General features: G+C 46.5%; 1 protein-coding gene across 1 annotated transcript in view; it reads right to left on the bottom strand.

Annotated features, from left to right (window-relative positions):
* Positions 1-216: 216 nt before the first annotated feature.
* Positions 217-14,788, bottom strand: part of NCAPD2 (non-SMC condensin I complex subunit D2) — a 26,278-nt gene continuing 11,706 nt past the window's right edge. Inside the window, 26 exon segments of the mRNA XM_006757595.2 lie at positions 217-538; positions 771-935; positions 1,036-1,162; positions 1,789-1,972; positions 2,111-2,191; positions 3,347-3,441; positions 3,532-3,709; positions 4,309-4,464; positions 4,545-4,668; positions 4,744-4,855; positions 5,561-5,730; positions 5,977-6,144; positions 6,222-6,306; positions 6,405-6,537; positions 6,875-7,008; positions 8,880-8,964; positions 9,250-9,424; positions 10,083-10,322; positions 10,668-10,792; positions 11,880-12,060; positions 12,143-12,230; positions 12,329-12,463; positions 12,807-13,004; positions 14,195-14,342; positions 14,522-14,645; positions 14,719-14,788. The exon segment at positions 14,719-14,788 is cut by the window's right edge and continues 73 nt beyond it. Of these exon segments, the coding sequence (XP_006757658.1) occupies positions 453-538; positions 771-935; positions 1,036-1,162; positions 1,789-1,972; positions 2,111-2,191; positions 3,347-3,441; positions 3,532-3,709; positions 4,309-4,464; positions 4,545-4,668; positions 4,744-4,855; positions 5,561-5,730; positions 5,977-6,144; positions 6,222-6,306; positions 6,405-6,537; positions 6,875-7,008; positions 8,880-8,964; positions 9,250-9,424; positions 10,083-10,322; positions 10,668-10,792; positions 11,880-12,060; positions 12,143-12,230; positions 12,329-12,463; positions 12,807-13,004; positions 14,195-14,342; positions 14,522-14,645; positions 14,719-14,788 (3,567 nt within the window). The 3' untranslated portion in view covers positions 217-452.

Raw genomic sequence — 14,788 nt, forward strand, 5'->3', positions numbered from 1 at the left:
CACTACACGTTCCGCACAGTGGAGCAATGTAGTCACTGGTGCAGGTAGGGAGGTTGAGAAGGGAAAGATGAGGCACTGAGGAACATGAGTTATCAGACCTTGGGGTGGGCCCCGTACCCCTGGGCTCATCTCTCTTTCTGGATCAATAACACTACGTGCTGCCTGCATCTGGGCTAATGTGAAAGATGAAACAAAGACATGCTTAGGAAAAATGTCTAAAAGTATAAAAACATTTATTCATTACAAAACGAGACTGGCAAACATATTCTAGTGAAAGCAGCTCAACTCACTTTAGTTAGGCTGGCTTAAGAGAAATGCCTTACATATAAAAATGATTTATGTATTAAAAGTCTGAAGAGACAGGCAAACAAGTATTTTACAAGAGGAACGGAATTCAAGGTCACCCCACAAGATACCCTACACAGCAGGGATGGGAACAGGCAAGCCCATCTCTAGGACCGGTGCTTTCGAGAAGATGCTCGGCGGATGGGGGTAGTTTTCTTCGGAGTTTCATCTTCCGTCATCTCTGCCGAAAGCTCTATTCCAATAATTGGAGGAATGAGAAAAAGCTGAGTCACAAAGGTGGTGAGCAATAGATCTCAGAGAACAAATGGGACAGGCCCAGCCACACTACAGAATAAAGTCCAAACTACAGGGAGGAAGACGACTGGGGGGAGGGGGGGAGATAGTGGGTGGAGGATCTACACAGCAGGACCCCATGGAAACCAGTCCCCATCCCCCAAGCTGTGCCCCTCCTAGGCCTGCCATACCTTCCTCGCTGGACTCATCACTCGAGAAGACAATTTTGGGTTTCTTCTTTCTAACTCGCTGCTGGGTGTTTGGCTGCCGACGGGCAGTGCGGGCAGTGCGGCGGGGCTCAGGTGTGACAAAGTCGTTGTCTGAGGCTGCAGAAGCCAGATGCTGGTGCCTAGAGACTAGAAAAGGCAGAAGCATGAGTGTAAAAGAAAAAAAAAGAACCTCTATCCGAGAGGAGGGCTGGGCTGGTGTCTCCACCCATGGGGCGGCCTCACCTACCAGAGGACTGTTTCTTGGCAGCCGGGGTTTTCTGGCTATCCCCTTGGCCAATCTCAAGTTCCTCTATCGCATCCAACCCTCTTGTGTGACAGGCCCGAAGCTTCTGCTCAAATTCATCTATTACAGCCTGGGGGGGAAGAGATTGAGATCAGGCTTGGAAATAGCTGTCTATAATTAAAAAGAAACAAGGCCATGAAGACATGGTGAAAGCTTAAAACTGGAAATGTAAAAAGATCAGTGGTTGCTGCTGGGGGTTGGGGAGGGAGAAAGGGGGGCATGGGGAGCACAGAGGGTTTTTAGGGCAGTGCATCTATTCTGTGTGATACTATAATGGTAGACTCATACATTTGTCCAAAACTACAGATGTACAAGCAACAATAGTGAACCTAATGTAAACTACGGATTTTGGATGACAGTGATGTGTCCATGGAAGTTCATCAATTGTAACAAATGTGTCACTCTGGTGGGATACTGATAATGGGGGAGGCTGTGTGCCTGTGTGGGGGCAGAGGGCAAATGGGAGAACTCTCTACTTTCCACTCAAGTTTGCTCTGAACTTAAAACTGCTCTAAAAAATAAAGTCTATTAAGACAAAGAGAAAGAGAAACAGGAATTGGAGGCAGAAAGATCTGGTCTCGGGTCACCCTGGTTACTGGGGTGCAGTCACGCCGGGGATGGGGACGGCAGCGCTAGGGGAAGGGCCTCAGAAGGTCCGGCTGCACCAACTAGCCCGGAACGCAGGAAGCGGCCCACCTTGCCCTCGGGCTTGGCTCCTCGGCGCAGCTTGCCCACAACTGACAAAAAAGCACCGAAGACGGACTCATCTGACAGTTTATCTCCGAAGCATTCAAAATTGTCCAGCATCTTGCGGAGGCCTCGCTCTGTGAGGGGCAGCTGTGACACACAGTAGGCCAGGTCCCGGTACTGCCGCTCGGTTCTGCAGACGGGAAAGGCCTTGTGAGGAGCATCGAGACAGAGAAAGCAGAGTCCCACCCTCACCCTCCCTCAGCCCAGGATGCTCTTCCTACTGCAGGGCCCCTCCTCAGCACCAAGAAGCCCCAGGAAGGCAGCATACCGGGCCGTGCGGAACCGCTGACACAGCTTCTCCACCAGGCTCTCAGTCTGCTTGTCCTTGGTGATGTAGGAGAGCAGCTGCCTGCAGGGAGGTGGGATGCTGATGAGCTATCGCAGGGGCAGCTTTATACCCACCACCACTACCAGCCCCACCCTTCCCCTAGCACTAGCCCCTGTCAATCTCTTGCCTTAGTAGAATCTTTGGTGTGGCCCACGCCTACCTCACTATTCATTCCTTCTGCCTTCTCCCAGAGAAGGGTCCATCCCACTCCCCTGAGGAATTTTCACTGTGAATGTAAATTTGTAACAAAAACAGCTGCCATCTAGTTAATACTATGGGCCTACCACCATGCCAGGAACTTATCTTACCGAATCTTCTCGAGAACCAGCGCATGTACGGTGGTGGTTCCTTAAGATTACAACGGAGCTGAAAAATCCCTACCACCTATTATAGCTGTCGTAACACCGAAGCACAACGCATCACTCTGTGCCTGTGTTGATGCTGGTGTAAACTCACTACTCCGCCAGGAGTATACCATATCCTTACAATTATGTACAGTACATAATACGTGATGATAATAATCTGTTATTGGCTTATGTATTTAGTGTATTATACTTTTAATCATTTTATTTATTTAAGTATAAATAGTTGATTTCAGAGGAGGGAGGGAAAGAAACAAAAAGGATGAGAATCATCGATCGGTTGCCTCCTGTATGTGCCCCACTGGGGATCAAGCCAACAACCTGGGCATGTGCCCTTGACCGGAATCGAACCTGGGACCCTTCAGTCCACAGGCCAACACTCTATCCACTGAGCCAAACCAACTAGAGCTAATCATTATTTTAACATATACTCTATTTATTAAAGAAAAGTTTGCTGTAAAACACAATGCTGTTACCTGGCAGCAGCCTCATACCTCTTGTGTTTACCATGTACTAGTTGCACCATTTTCCCTTGTGCTTGATTCACCCTCACGTGGTTTGCACAGGAACATGCTGTACAGGCTTGTAGCCTAGGAGCAATGGGCTATCTCATATAGCCTAGGTGTGCAGTAGACTATACCATCTAGGTTTCTATTCGTGCACGCTGATGTTCATTTCACACAATGATGAAATTGCCTAACAACGCATTTCTCAGCCAGTATTCCTGTTAGGTGGCACATGACCGAGCAGGTTTGTTTGATTGCTAAGCCTGTGCTAGGTGAAAAAATATGCCCCAAGGCCCAGGGAACCATACTTCATGATGGTGTGAAAAGGCTCTTCCTTCACCCCTCCCTCAGGGTCTGACAGGCGGCTGATAATATCTGGAAGCAGGTTATAGATTGCATTGCCCTGTAACAGAGAATCATGTTAAAGATATGAGGTGACCTACATGTTCCCTCGGCAGCAAACCCCAAGCCTCCCTGCCTCCCTGCCTCTCACCTTGTGGGAAAGCTCATTGAAGAAGTTCTTGGCCAGGGCAGCGATCTGAGGCACAGGGTCAATGAGCAGCACAGCCATCTCGCTAACCTGTCCTTTCACCTTCACCATGTCCTTGAGGATCAGGTGGGTCATCACCAGCCCTGCTGTTTTCCGCACTTGCTGAGCTGGGTCCCGGAGACTAGGAATAAAACCTCGTCATTGGGACCAACACCATGGGCCACACCCCGACACTAGTAGAAAAGCCCTCCGCAGGAACTAGTACCCCTTCTTACTGATTCTAGAAGAAGCTAGAAAGTTGTCTAGAGCTGAAAGGTGGAATTGAGGAAAGAGGTCAAGCTTTGCCGAAACCGGTTTGGCTCAGTGGATAGAGCGTCAGCCTGAGGACTGAAAGGTCCCAGGTTCGATTCCGGTCGGGGGCATGTACCTGGGTTGCGGGCACAGATGTGCAGGAGGCAGCTAATCGATGTTTCTCTCTCATCGATGTTTCTAGCTCTCTATCTCTCTCCCTTCCTCTCTGTAAAAAATCAATAAAATATATTAAAAAAAAAAAGATTAAAAAAAAAAAAAGAGGTCAAGCTTTAGCCAAGGCTTTAACAGTTAGTTTGTCAATCCCTTTCAGGTCATACGTAGCCAGGGCCTGTACAGGTCAAGTACAAAGCAGATGTTCCAGGGTGATCCTAAATGCTAGGGAAATACAGCTTCAGTGATTCTCATACTGACTTAACTAGACCCTCCCAGAGCGGGCAGGACTGCTCACACCTGTGAAGGATTTCTTACCGAGCATACAGATGAGGAGTCCAGGGGTCCACCAGGTTGGGGAAGCGGATGGCCAGGTCCCCAGTAGCAATCATGATGTTAGACCGGAGAATGGGGAGTGAGGACTTTTCTAGCATGGTGAACAGAAGACGAAGCTGGGAGTCACAGAAAGTGGCACTATGGGCAAGGAGATGATCATTAGGGAGCTCATGCCATCTCCATCCTCCTTGAGAAGGCGTACCAACACCAGGGTCTACCTGATCATGCAGAACTTCCCAAGGGTAAGCGACGCAGCTGCACAGAGCTCTGGATTGCTATAGAGGCCAGGGTTGTTGCAGACTTTAAGCAGAAGTGGAACAAAGGCAGCCAACATCTGTTCGCCTATTGGAAGAAGAATTCTAGGTTTGGGATAGGTTATCTCAGTTGGGGAGAAGGTCGCTCAGCAATTCTTCTTACCACCTAACAGTTCCATCTCACAGATATTGCGTATTAGTTCTGCCTCTGTGTCATCAGCAGTGGCCCCAACCAGTCCCATCTCCTCCTCCATGGTGGTCTCAGTGCTTGTATTCTAATGGGAAAGAAGCCAGAGATTATGGGTGATCAGAGACTAGTTTTTATTCCAGCCTAATCTTCACTTTGCATAAATTATCTGGGAAAAGGTGAATTCTGCAAAACCATTCATAGAATTATCTGTAGAGGAAGAACTCCTGAATTTAAGAGGAAAAGAATTAGGTCCCTTATATATGCTTTTAAATTGCCAAAGCATATTCCTACATCTCTTAACTCATCCTCATAAAGTAACTGATTTCCTGTAAATGGCAAATAGATGGATCACGCAAGACAATGGTTCAAGGTCATAGAGAAGGTCAGACTTTACCCCGCTGCTGCAAGGCTGTGTCTTATATGTTTGCAAGACATCACTGCCTCTAGTGGAGAGAATACAAGGTCCCGTCAGGTGGCAGGCCCAGTCACGAAGCTGATGGGTATGTGCATGTTCTGACAAACACTGCCTCACGCAGAGCCTCTACTTTATGCTGAGGATCTAAGTGCTCTGTATTTACACAGAACTTCCTCAGGTGATCATGGGCACATTGTTCCATCTTTGTTCTCACGCATCTCAGAGTTTTAGCTGCAAGGAGGCAGTGTCATCTTCATTTCATTTATTAGTAGGAAGAAACAGAGTTCCCAGAAGGAAATGTGAATGACCTGAGGTCATGAAACAAGTCTGGGAAATGCTTGGGACATGAACCCAAATGCCCAGGCGCTCCTTTACCTTCTCCTTTGGCTCTTTAGTTTTATTCTCCCGTTCTTCCCGAAGAACTCGGCGACGACAAAGCTCTCCACTGACGGCCCGTTCCAAATGTACCAGCTGCTGCAGAGCCACATCCCCAGCGAGGGACAGCAGGTTCATCAGCAGGAAAGTGGGGAGCATGGGGGTCTCCCCTGCGGGGGAGGAAAGGCACGGAGAAAAAGACATAATCAAGTCTCCTGTTTCCACCGATCTTCTCCTTGCTCAGGTACTACACAAACTAGTGAAGCAAGAGAAGGGGTGGGGGAATAGTGGTGATGACTGGTCCAACTTGAGTGACAAAAAGGCAAGTGTGGGCTGAGGGGTCAGGAGTTGTTGTAGGAAGTGGTGGTGGCAGTGGCTTTTGGCCACTGGGCCCACTGACCCTCCTGCCCACTTACTCGGGTCACCCTGGGGGGTGCTCTTCTCCACGAGCTTCTCCAGGGCCTGCTTCGCACATCTCTGCAATATCTGGGCACAGACCACCTCAGGGCCCTCTGCCAGCTGGTAAATGAGGGTCACAGCCACCTCTTTGAAGGGGATCCAGAGTGGGTCCGGGTGGACAAAGCCTGCACAGGAGAAGAGAGAAGTTGCCCACCACAGACAAAGGACTCAGTTCTGCCCAAGGCCCTTCGTGATAGCTCACCTTTTGTGACCATCTCCTGTAGTCGCTCAAATAACCTGTGTTCTTGCGGCAGCCGGAAGGGAGGGTGACGTTTGCCCAGGGAAGGCTGTTGGGAACAGAAAGACAGCGTGTGGGTGTGTGGAGGTGGATAAAAGGACCCCGCGCCCGCCGACTCCTTAGTTTGGATGTAGTCACCCTACATACCTTTCTCCTGTCAGAGATGTTGGCAATGGCAAGGCACACCTGCTGGGCCAGCCTGTAGTCCTGTGGAAACTTCTCTTCCAGCCCAATGCTCACTAGTGTGTCTAAGTTGCTACCCACAATTTCTGGTTTTCCTCTAGGGGAAGAAACCATAGTTAAAGCTAGTCACGGACAGGACTCTGTGGGACAAAGCCGGGGTAGGTAGGTACCTATGCCCCACACAGGGCTTCCAGAGCCTAGCAACACTACAGAGGCTCTGACCCAGGCCGCCCCTCGGAATCCCTCTTTCTCTACCGATGCCATTATTTCTCCAGGCAGGGGGTGCTGGTACTTTCACTATCTTATTTTCCATGTAGGTAGCCAGCTCAAACAGGGCTCAGCGGGGCTTGACTACTATTACTGAAGGATAGAGCGCCTTCTCAGAACCTCCCTTACCTCTCTCACCCGACTGCCCATCTGGATTTGAGCCTTACCGTGACATCATTCCAAGAAGCATGACGGAGGAACAGCGCTCCAGAGGGGAGCAGGGGACCTTCTCAGTTGCCCGCTCCCAAAGCAGCTGGGTCACTGCCGGTTTCAATTCATCCTTCTGCACAAACTCACAGATCTGAAGAGAAAAAAAAGGGCTGAGGCTAAAGGGTAACAATTGCCCTCGTCCTTGGTCCACTTCTCTGCAGAGAATATGGAGAACCTGAAGTAGGGAAAAGCAATACTCCGGAATGGAAATGGAAGGAGGAGGCTCAAAATGTAAATTAGTTTGGGGAGGTACTTCCTATTCTGCTACTTTTCTACTCTCATGTCATCAAACTACGTTAATTAGGATGACATACTGAAGCTGACCTTGTTGAGCTCCATGTGCTCTATAGTTCTACTTTCTAGCTGTTACTACAAACCAAACATGTCTAAAATGGAAGCCTTCCTCGCCTTTTCATTTTGCCAGTGATTGGTACCAATACTCTCTTAGTCCCGTATGCTTAAAATTTCGGTTATCTAATTTTTAAAAATTTATTTTTTATTGACTTCAGAGAGGAAGGGAGAGGGAGAGAGCTAGAAACATCAATGAGAGAGAATCATTGATTGGCTGCCTCCTGCACACCTCCTACTGGGGATCGAGCCTGCAACCTGGGCATGGGCCCCCAACCTGAATTGAACCTGGGACCCTTCAGTCCGTAGGCTCTTGCTCTATCCGCTGAGCCCAACCGGTTAGGACTATCAACTATTACTTTAACTGTAAATGGATTAAATGCTCCAATCAGAAGAAATAGAATGGCTGAATGGATAGGAAAACATGATCCCTCCACCTTTTGTCCCCACAATCCAAATGCTTCAGGGCAGATCTGTCTAAAATCCTGGGGTTCCTGGCTAACAAGATTCAAGTCCTAGACTCTGGAAAGGCATCCAGCGACTTTCACAGTTTTGTTTCAACTCACATCCCAGCTTTATCGTCTTTTCCAGATAACAATTTTGAGCTGGAACATTATCTTCCTCATTTTACAACATAGACTGTGCCCTTTCTTGGCTTTCTGTCTGGAAGGCTTCCCTCCTTTCTCTAATCCTCTAAATTCTACTTATCAAGACCCAACTTGAGTCCTACTGCCTTCAGGAACTTTCCTTGCCCATTCCACCTCACACTGCTCTGTCCCACTCTGCATTCATCAGTGTAACATATAAGTTATGAGTGTGTTTTCTGGAGCTCTTCTGCCTGAGTTCAAATCTCAAACTTTGCCGCTAATTAGCTATATATAGCCAAGTTATTTAATTTCTTTGTGTCTCAGATTTCTCATCGTAAAATATAGATAATAGAATTACCACACAGGATTGCTGTGAGGATAAAACATGTTAATATGAGTAAAGTGTTAATAATGCTTAGAATATACAGTGTTATTATATTACTACTAGAGGCCCAGGGTACGAAATTGTGCGTGAGTAGAGTCCCTAGGCCTAGCCTGCAATCAGGGCCATGTCCCCGTCCCTCTGTGACGCTCCCTGCTCCGCGATGATTGCCACTGCAGCTCCGCAAAGCTCTGTGATGCTCACTGCTGCTTGCTGCCCTGCTGCTTGCTGCCCGCCCGAAGCTCAACAGTCCCAAGTCGTCATCCCCCCGCCCCCTGCAGTTTGCCATGCTGCAATTGGAGCCAGCGGGCCGGGGGTGGGGTGGGGTGGTGGTGGTGGTGGTGGTGATGGGGAGGGACTGAGAAGTGGTCAATGCATAAACAGGTGACTGGTCATGAGGTCATTCTGGCCGTTCCGTATAGGTCCTGCCCTTTTATTATATACGATTGCTACTATAACCATTGCCTCGGCTGCATTGTTTGACAAGTGGTTTATGTATTTTGCTACTAACTAGTCTGTTGGTTCTTTTTAATTTGGAAACTTGGAAGCAAATAGTCTTATCCTTTGTGGGCCTGAATAAATTGCTGAACACATAGTAATCACTAATACTTGTTGAAGGAATAAAGAGGAAGTGAGGGGACTTACAATTTCCTCAAGACATTGAATTGTCCCAACTGAGGCATCCACTAGCAGCAAAGAGAGATTCTGAATCAAAACCTGGGCCTTGGCTCTGTGGGAAGAACAAAGATTAGGGGTCATTAGAAGACTGATCATCGAACCTCGTAAACAGGTGATTGGGGCTGTTAGTTCCCCGACGCCCCGGGCCAATAGTGCTTAGGATGGGTTTCACTGAAAGGTCAACCCCACTCTGGGCCCCACTCTGAGCCCACTCTCTAGACCTACTGCTTACATATTCAGAACTCCTCTAGAAGGATGCCCCCCAGTTCTCAGGAGACTAGAAATATTGAGAAGCTGACCTTAGAAAAGTCAGCAAAGGCAAAAGTACCCCATATACCTGGCAGAGTCCCCTTTGGGGTTGAGGTAAAGTTGGCGGTAGGCATTAAGCACAGCTTCCCGGATTCCAGGCTCCTTAGACCAGATGAGAGGCAGCATGCGGCGTACCCCAAACAGGGCCTGAGGTACCCCAAATTGGAATGCCATCACAAAGAATTCAATCACCTCCTGTACCACTGAGAGAACACACGAATGTCACACATGTGCTTGGCAAAACTGTCCTCCTCCAAAAATCAAGACAGAACTTTCTTGATGTAGTAACACACAAGGAGACCTTCCTCATTTTCCCTGAGACTGTTGTCTCCTATAATGCCTTATGAAATACCATATGCAGTAAAAAAGGTAAGCTCCATGGGTCTATACAAAGCAAACAAACAAACAAACAAAAAAAAGCAAACAAAAAAAGAATTCCTTATATATAGCAAACAACCAAAAAAAATATTTTTTTTAAAATTGATTTTTAGCCACACTGGCCAGGGCAAGAATTCCTTCCTTCCTTTTATTTGTTAATTTTAAATATGTTTTTATTAATTTCAGAGAGAGGGGAAGGGAGTGGTAGGGATAAAAACATAAACGATGAGAGACAATTTTCAATCAGCTGCTTCTTGCACACCCTGCAAAAGGGGATTGAGCCCACAACCCGGGCAATGTGCCCCAACCAGAATGAACTGTAACCTCCTGGTTCATGGGTCAACGCTCAATCACTGAGCCACACAGGCTGGGCAAGGATTCCTTTCTTTTAAAGGAGCAGCTAGGTATCAATAATATATGGACAAGACTGATTTTTCCAACCTCAAGACCCATCCTTACAGAAAGGAACTTGGAATACCACACCTGTGGTTGTGTTTTCATACATCATCTTGCTGATGATGCCAATGGCCTCTGTAATCTTCAGAGAGAAGTTATAGGCATCCTGCAGATACTGCACCAGCATCTCTTGCTTCACCAGTTCATCCTTTCCCTTGGATTTCTCAGGCTCTGACACACTGGGATTGTCTTTATAGTCAGTCTGTCCTGGGCCCATGTTCTCTGCAGACGCTGGGGGACTCTTCTCCTGTGTGGAAGCTGATGGGCCTAGGAGTTAGAGCATGTTCAAGATGAGGAAATTCAACATCTATAACATCCTGGATATTTCTTTTCACAAAAAAAGGTACAAGTTTAGAACCTATTCTAAAATATTAGTTCATTTCTCAAAAAAAGATTCCTGAAGTTCTCAGTGGTTTGGAAATACCCTTTCACAGCCTGTGACTATCAATCTTGACTCTTGGGTGCCTCCATTACAGAGCAGAAGCATTGCCAACTCCCCTTGGGCCTCTTTTAGCGCCAGGTTCTGTTGCGTAGGCCCATGTCTGGCATAAAGTAAATGGTCCATGAACACTAGCTGAAATGTTCTGTTTGTTGACAAAGAAAGGGAATTACCTTTAAAAATAGTTCCTAAGAGATTCAGAAATCTGGTCTCCTCCGACTCCTCTGGGTCCATATGGTTGAAGGGTTCAGACTCCTGGAAGTGGCTCAGGGCTTCTCGAGTGAGAATGATGGCCTGCCTAAAAGAACATCAACTGTCACCAACTTAGCACCCATAAAAGCATCACTGCAGCCTTTTGGAAAAAAAAAGTATAATTGACATACAAGAGTGTCACTGTGGACTTAAGGAAGCTACATGATAATCCCATCAAGCACCTAGACCTACTGTCCAAGGAAAAGGAGCACTTCTCACACTGATGCATATAAGAAGGGGTGGGGCTCAAACACTTATTTCTGAAGTGATAAGGCTTAACTATAGTCTTCAAAACACTCAAATAAGGCCTTTAAATTTTAAAAATCACAAATACCTGTTTAAAAATTTTGCCAAGAAAAAATGTGGAAAAAATTAACTTTCAATACAATGGGATTATATGTAGCCACATTCTATTCATATTTAGCCTTTTCTGAACAGCCTAATTAAGAAGTAAATAAATAACTGTGGCCAAGGTTTAAGAATACCTGATGACATCTCTAAGGTCTGTTTTTGCAAAGCTACTTCAAAGTTCTTGTGGTCTCTGCTGGAAGCAACAGATGGATGCTTCCCTCTTGGTCAGGGCACATACTTATATTTACAGGTTTTCTCCTCAAAGAGGGACTTTTGTTATCTTTAATATAATGCCATTTATATTTAGTAGTTTCTCTTAAGCATTTGTAAAAATCCAACAGTAGCCCTAGCCAGTTTGGCTCACTGCATAGAGTGTCAGCCTGCGGACCCAAGGGTCCCAGGTTTGATTCTGGTCAAGGGTACATAGCTCGGTTGCAGGCTCCTCCCTGGCCCAGGTCCTGAAGGGCCAGTGCAGGGGGCAACAAATGGATGCCTTTCTCTCACATTGGTATTTCTTCTGTCTTTCCCTCTCTCTTCCACTCTCTAAAAATCAGTGGAAAAATATCCTCAGGGAGGATTAAAAAAAAAGTCGAAAAGCATGCTTAATTGTGGACTATGCCTTTGGTATAAATCTGATGCAGACCATTACTACAGTGAAAACACATAACATCACCTGGTGGGAGCATATTCTAAGTACAGTTCATTTTAAAGAAACATTGTTTCTCGAAGGTTGAACACTAAACCTAAACAGGCCATCAGAGAATATCTCATTCTTCACATACTTGTAACTAGCTTTGGCAAGTAACTGACGGATGCGTCCTTTCACCTCTTCTGTGGTCTCTGTAGTAGCAATTTTTTCAGGAATCTCCTCTTCTTCCTGGGGAGGTGTGAGCAGCTGTTGTAAGGTAGACTTCAACTCTGGCAGCATGGCTTCCCACTCCTCCTCAGGGTCCAGCACTGCGGCTGAATGAGAAAGTCTCACTTAGGCTCTTTCACTGGTGTTTCTGCTGCAGGGAGGACTATCTGGGGTGGGATTCCTACTCACAAGCAACTGCAGTTTTCCTCTGCGCCCTCATCTCTTGTAATTTCTGGGTTTCCTTCTGCAGCGGTCCAGCAAGGTCAGTATCGCTAAGCTATCAAGGTAAAATGAGCATCAGGGTCACCAAGTCACAGAATTCCATCCCTTGTTTCCTTTAATCCCTTCTCTTTTGGATGGCCCAACTCTACTCACCTTGCAGGAAAAGGGATTATTGGTGAGAAAACTGGCCAGCAGCTGGATAGCGTTTTTACATACTAGCACCGACTTGTCTGCCAGACGGCCCACTGCCAAGGCCACCACTGCCTGGAATCGTGTCAGGGGGAGAGCCTATGTGGGATACAAAAAGAATCAGCTCACATCCCACATCATTCTTTTTGCTCAAGATGTTCTTGAAGTAACTTTAAATGAGCTACCTATTCATTCCTACTTATATCTGTGGGATATAAAATAATTAAGGAGTACTCTTTGTAGTGATTAAGACACAGTACAGTCCTTAAATAGAGCCAGACATCCTTGTCCTCTGGTAGACGAAGACCTTTATTACTGGTAGTAACCACCTGAATTCTAGACTCTTGTTTGGGACAGATTTTTTTTTGACACCAATTCCTCTTTTCTCTGGCCTATGCACTGAGCGGTACCATGTATCTTTATTAGGTAGAAGGCTGTTCACCTTCTGCTGGACGATTCGGGTGAAGAGTTGCAAAACACGGCTTCGTACAAAGGAATTGACATCATGGCCATGGGCTTGCAGGGTGTCCAAGAACTGGTCTCTGGTGTCTCGGGCTGCTTCCTCCAGCTGATCACCATTCAGAACCTGCAGTATCATCTCTGCCATGGCTGCGAGCACAGCATTGCGCATCATGTAATTCTGAGAGAGAAATGAAGTTGGTATAAGCCTCTGCATCCACTACTTTCCCTTTCCTAATTCTTAAGCCTGTCCAGGCACTCAGAAGGGGCAAGGCCCTTTAGTCAAGGTTAAACTTGCTTGTCTTAGCTATAACTTTCCCAGGAAAAAGCTGAATCCCAGAGGGGCTTTGTTTGCTCAGAGAAGAATGTAGAGACAAAATAAACAAGAGCCAAAAATCATTTCCCCCCTAAGGTTCCAGGTAATCATGGTGGTAGCCGAATATGAAATTGAATCTATCCACCAATATACATTTGAAAAGCATTAATGACTACCTTTCACCACCTTTGATCCTTACTAATAAATATGTCCTTCCCTCCCACTTCCCTATTTTACTGACAGAAAAGGAAACACAGAGAAATAGAAATCAGTCCTATAGTGCCAGCAAGTCCATTACAGAATCTGGTAGAGAAGAGGGTTTAGGGTTATTTTCTAGGCCAAGAGCCAGAGAAGGGGGTCTTGCACAAGAAGTTAAAATAAATTAGATGAACAAGCAGGCCGTCTTTGTCCTTGATATTATTCACCTAGGAGTGCCCTGCATTAGTTTGGGAAATGGCCAGGTTGGCATTCAGGGACAGAAGAGAATTGAGCCAGGCTGGTATGGCTCATTGGTTGAATGTCGACCTATGAACCAGAAGGTCACGATTTGATGCCTAGTTTTGGGCTCAACCCCCTAGTACAGGAGGCAGACAATCAATGATTCTCTCTCGCCATTGATGTTTTTTCTCTCTCCCTCCCCTTCCTCTCTGAAATCAATTAAAAAAAAATATATATATATGTATATTTCTAAAAAGAGAGAATTGAGAGAGATGACATGAGTTGATTGGAGAAAGTTTACTGTATTGAGGAAGAAAGGCAAGCCAGATGGTAGGAAGAGGCTTCATGCTGAGAAAGAAACGGATGGGATTCAGAATCACAGCTGTCACTCTCTCTGAACTTAAGCTGTGGAACTGTCACCTCCCCTACCAGACCTGGAGAACACCAATGTGACATTGAAACAGGCTCTTTATTCAATAAACTTTATCTGCCTCTCTACAGGAAGGAAGTGCCACAGTGATAGGACCAGACAACTCGACTTCATGTGAAAGCTACCTCCTTGGTAAAAAAACATACATAAATCCCCAGAAAACCTGAGATCCCAGTGTACCACCTACCTCTCCATCCAAGTGATCTAGCAAAATGCACATGCTGGACATCAGGATGGCTGGGATACGTTCTGCTAGTTCTGTCAGGAAGGCTGCAAAGCCCTTTGCCCCTGTAGGGTCCCGACTCAGCTCCTGGGGACACTTCTGTCCAATCTCTCTGTGCAGGAAAGAAAACAGCCACAGCAAGATAATTCAATTCCTAGAAAGAGGAGGTAAGACCGGTATCTAATAGCTGAAGGAATCTAGTATTGCACAGAGAATATACTGTATTTCTAATCTTTCCTTATGTTCTCCCTGAGAGAAATGGGAATTAGAAACGTAGGAGCAAAGAGTTACCTTACAATCTCTCCCACTATGCTCTTCATTCCATAATCAGTGGCCCACAGACTCACAGCCGCCACCAGTACAGGTGCCAGGTGTTCAAAGTGCTGCAGCATCTGGATGATTTTCACTGTGGCACCTGTGGAAGTACTAAACATGAGGAATTATGGGCAAAGTGAACAGGGTAGGGGCACAGTGAAGGGCTAACTTACTGAGCATATGGTTGTAATGTGTCAAGGCGACCCCAAGCAGGCGTGTTATGGCTTCCCGGGTAGAGCGGTT

This window comes from Myotis davidii, unplaced genomic scaffold (assembly GCF_000327345.1).
Source record: "Myotis davidii unplaced genomic scaffold, ASM32734v1 scaffold13, whole genome shotgun sequence".
NCBI classification, from domain to species: domain Eukaryota; kingdom Metazoa; phylum Chordata; class Mammalia; order Chiroptera; family Vespertilionidae; genus Myotis; species Myotis davidii.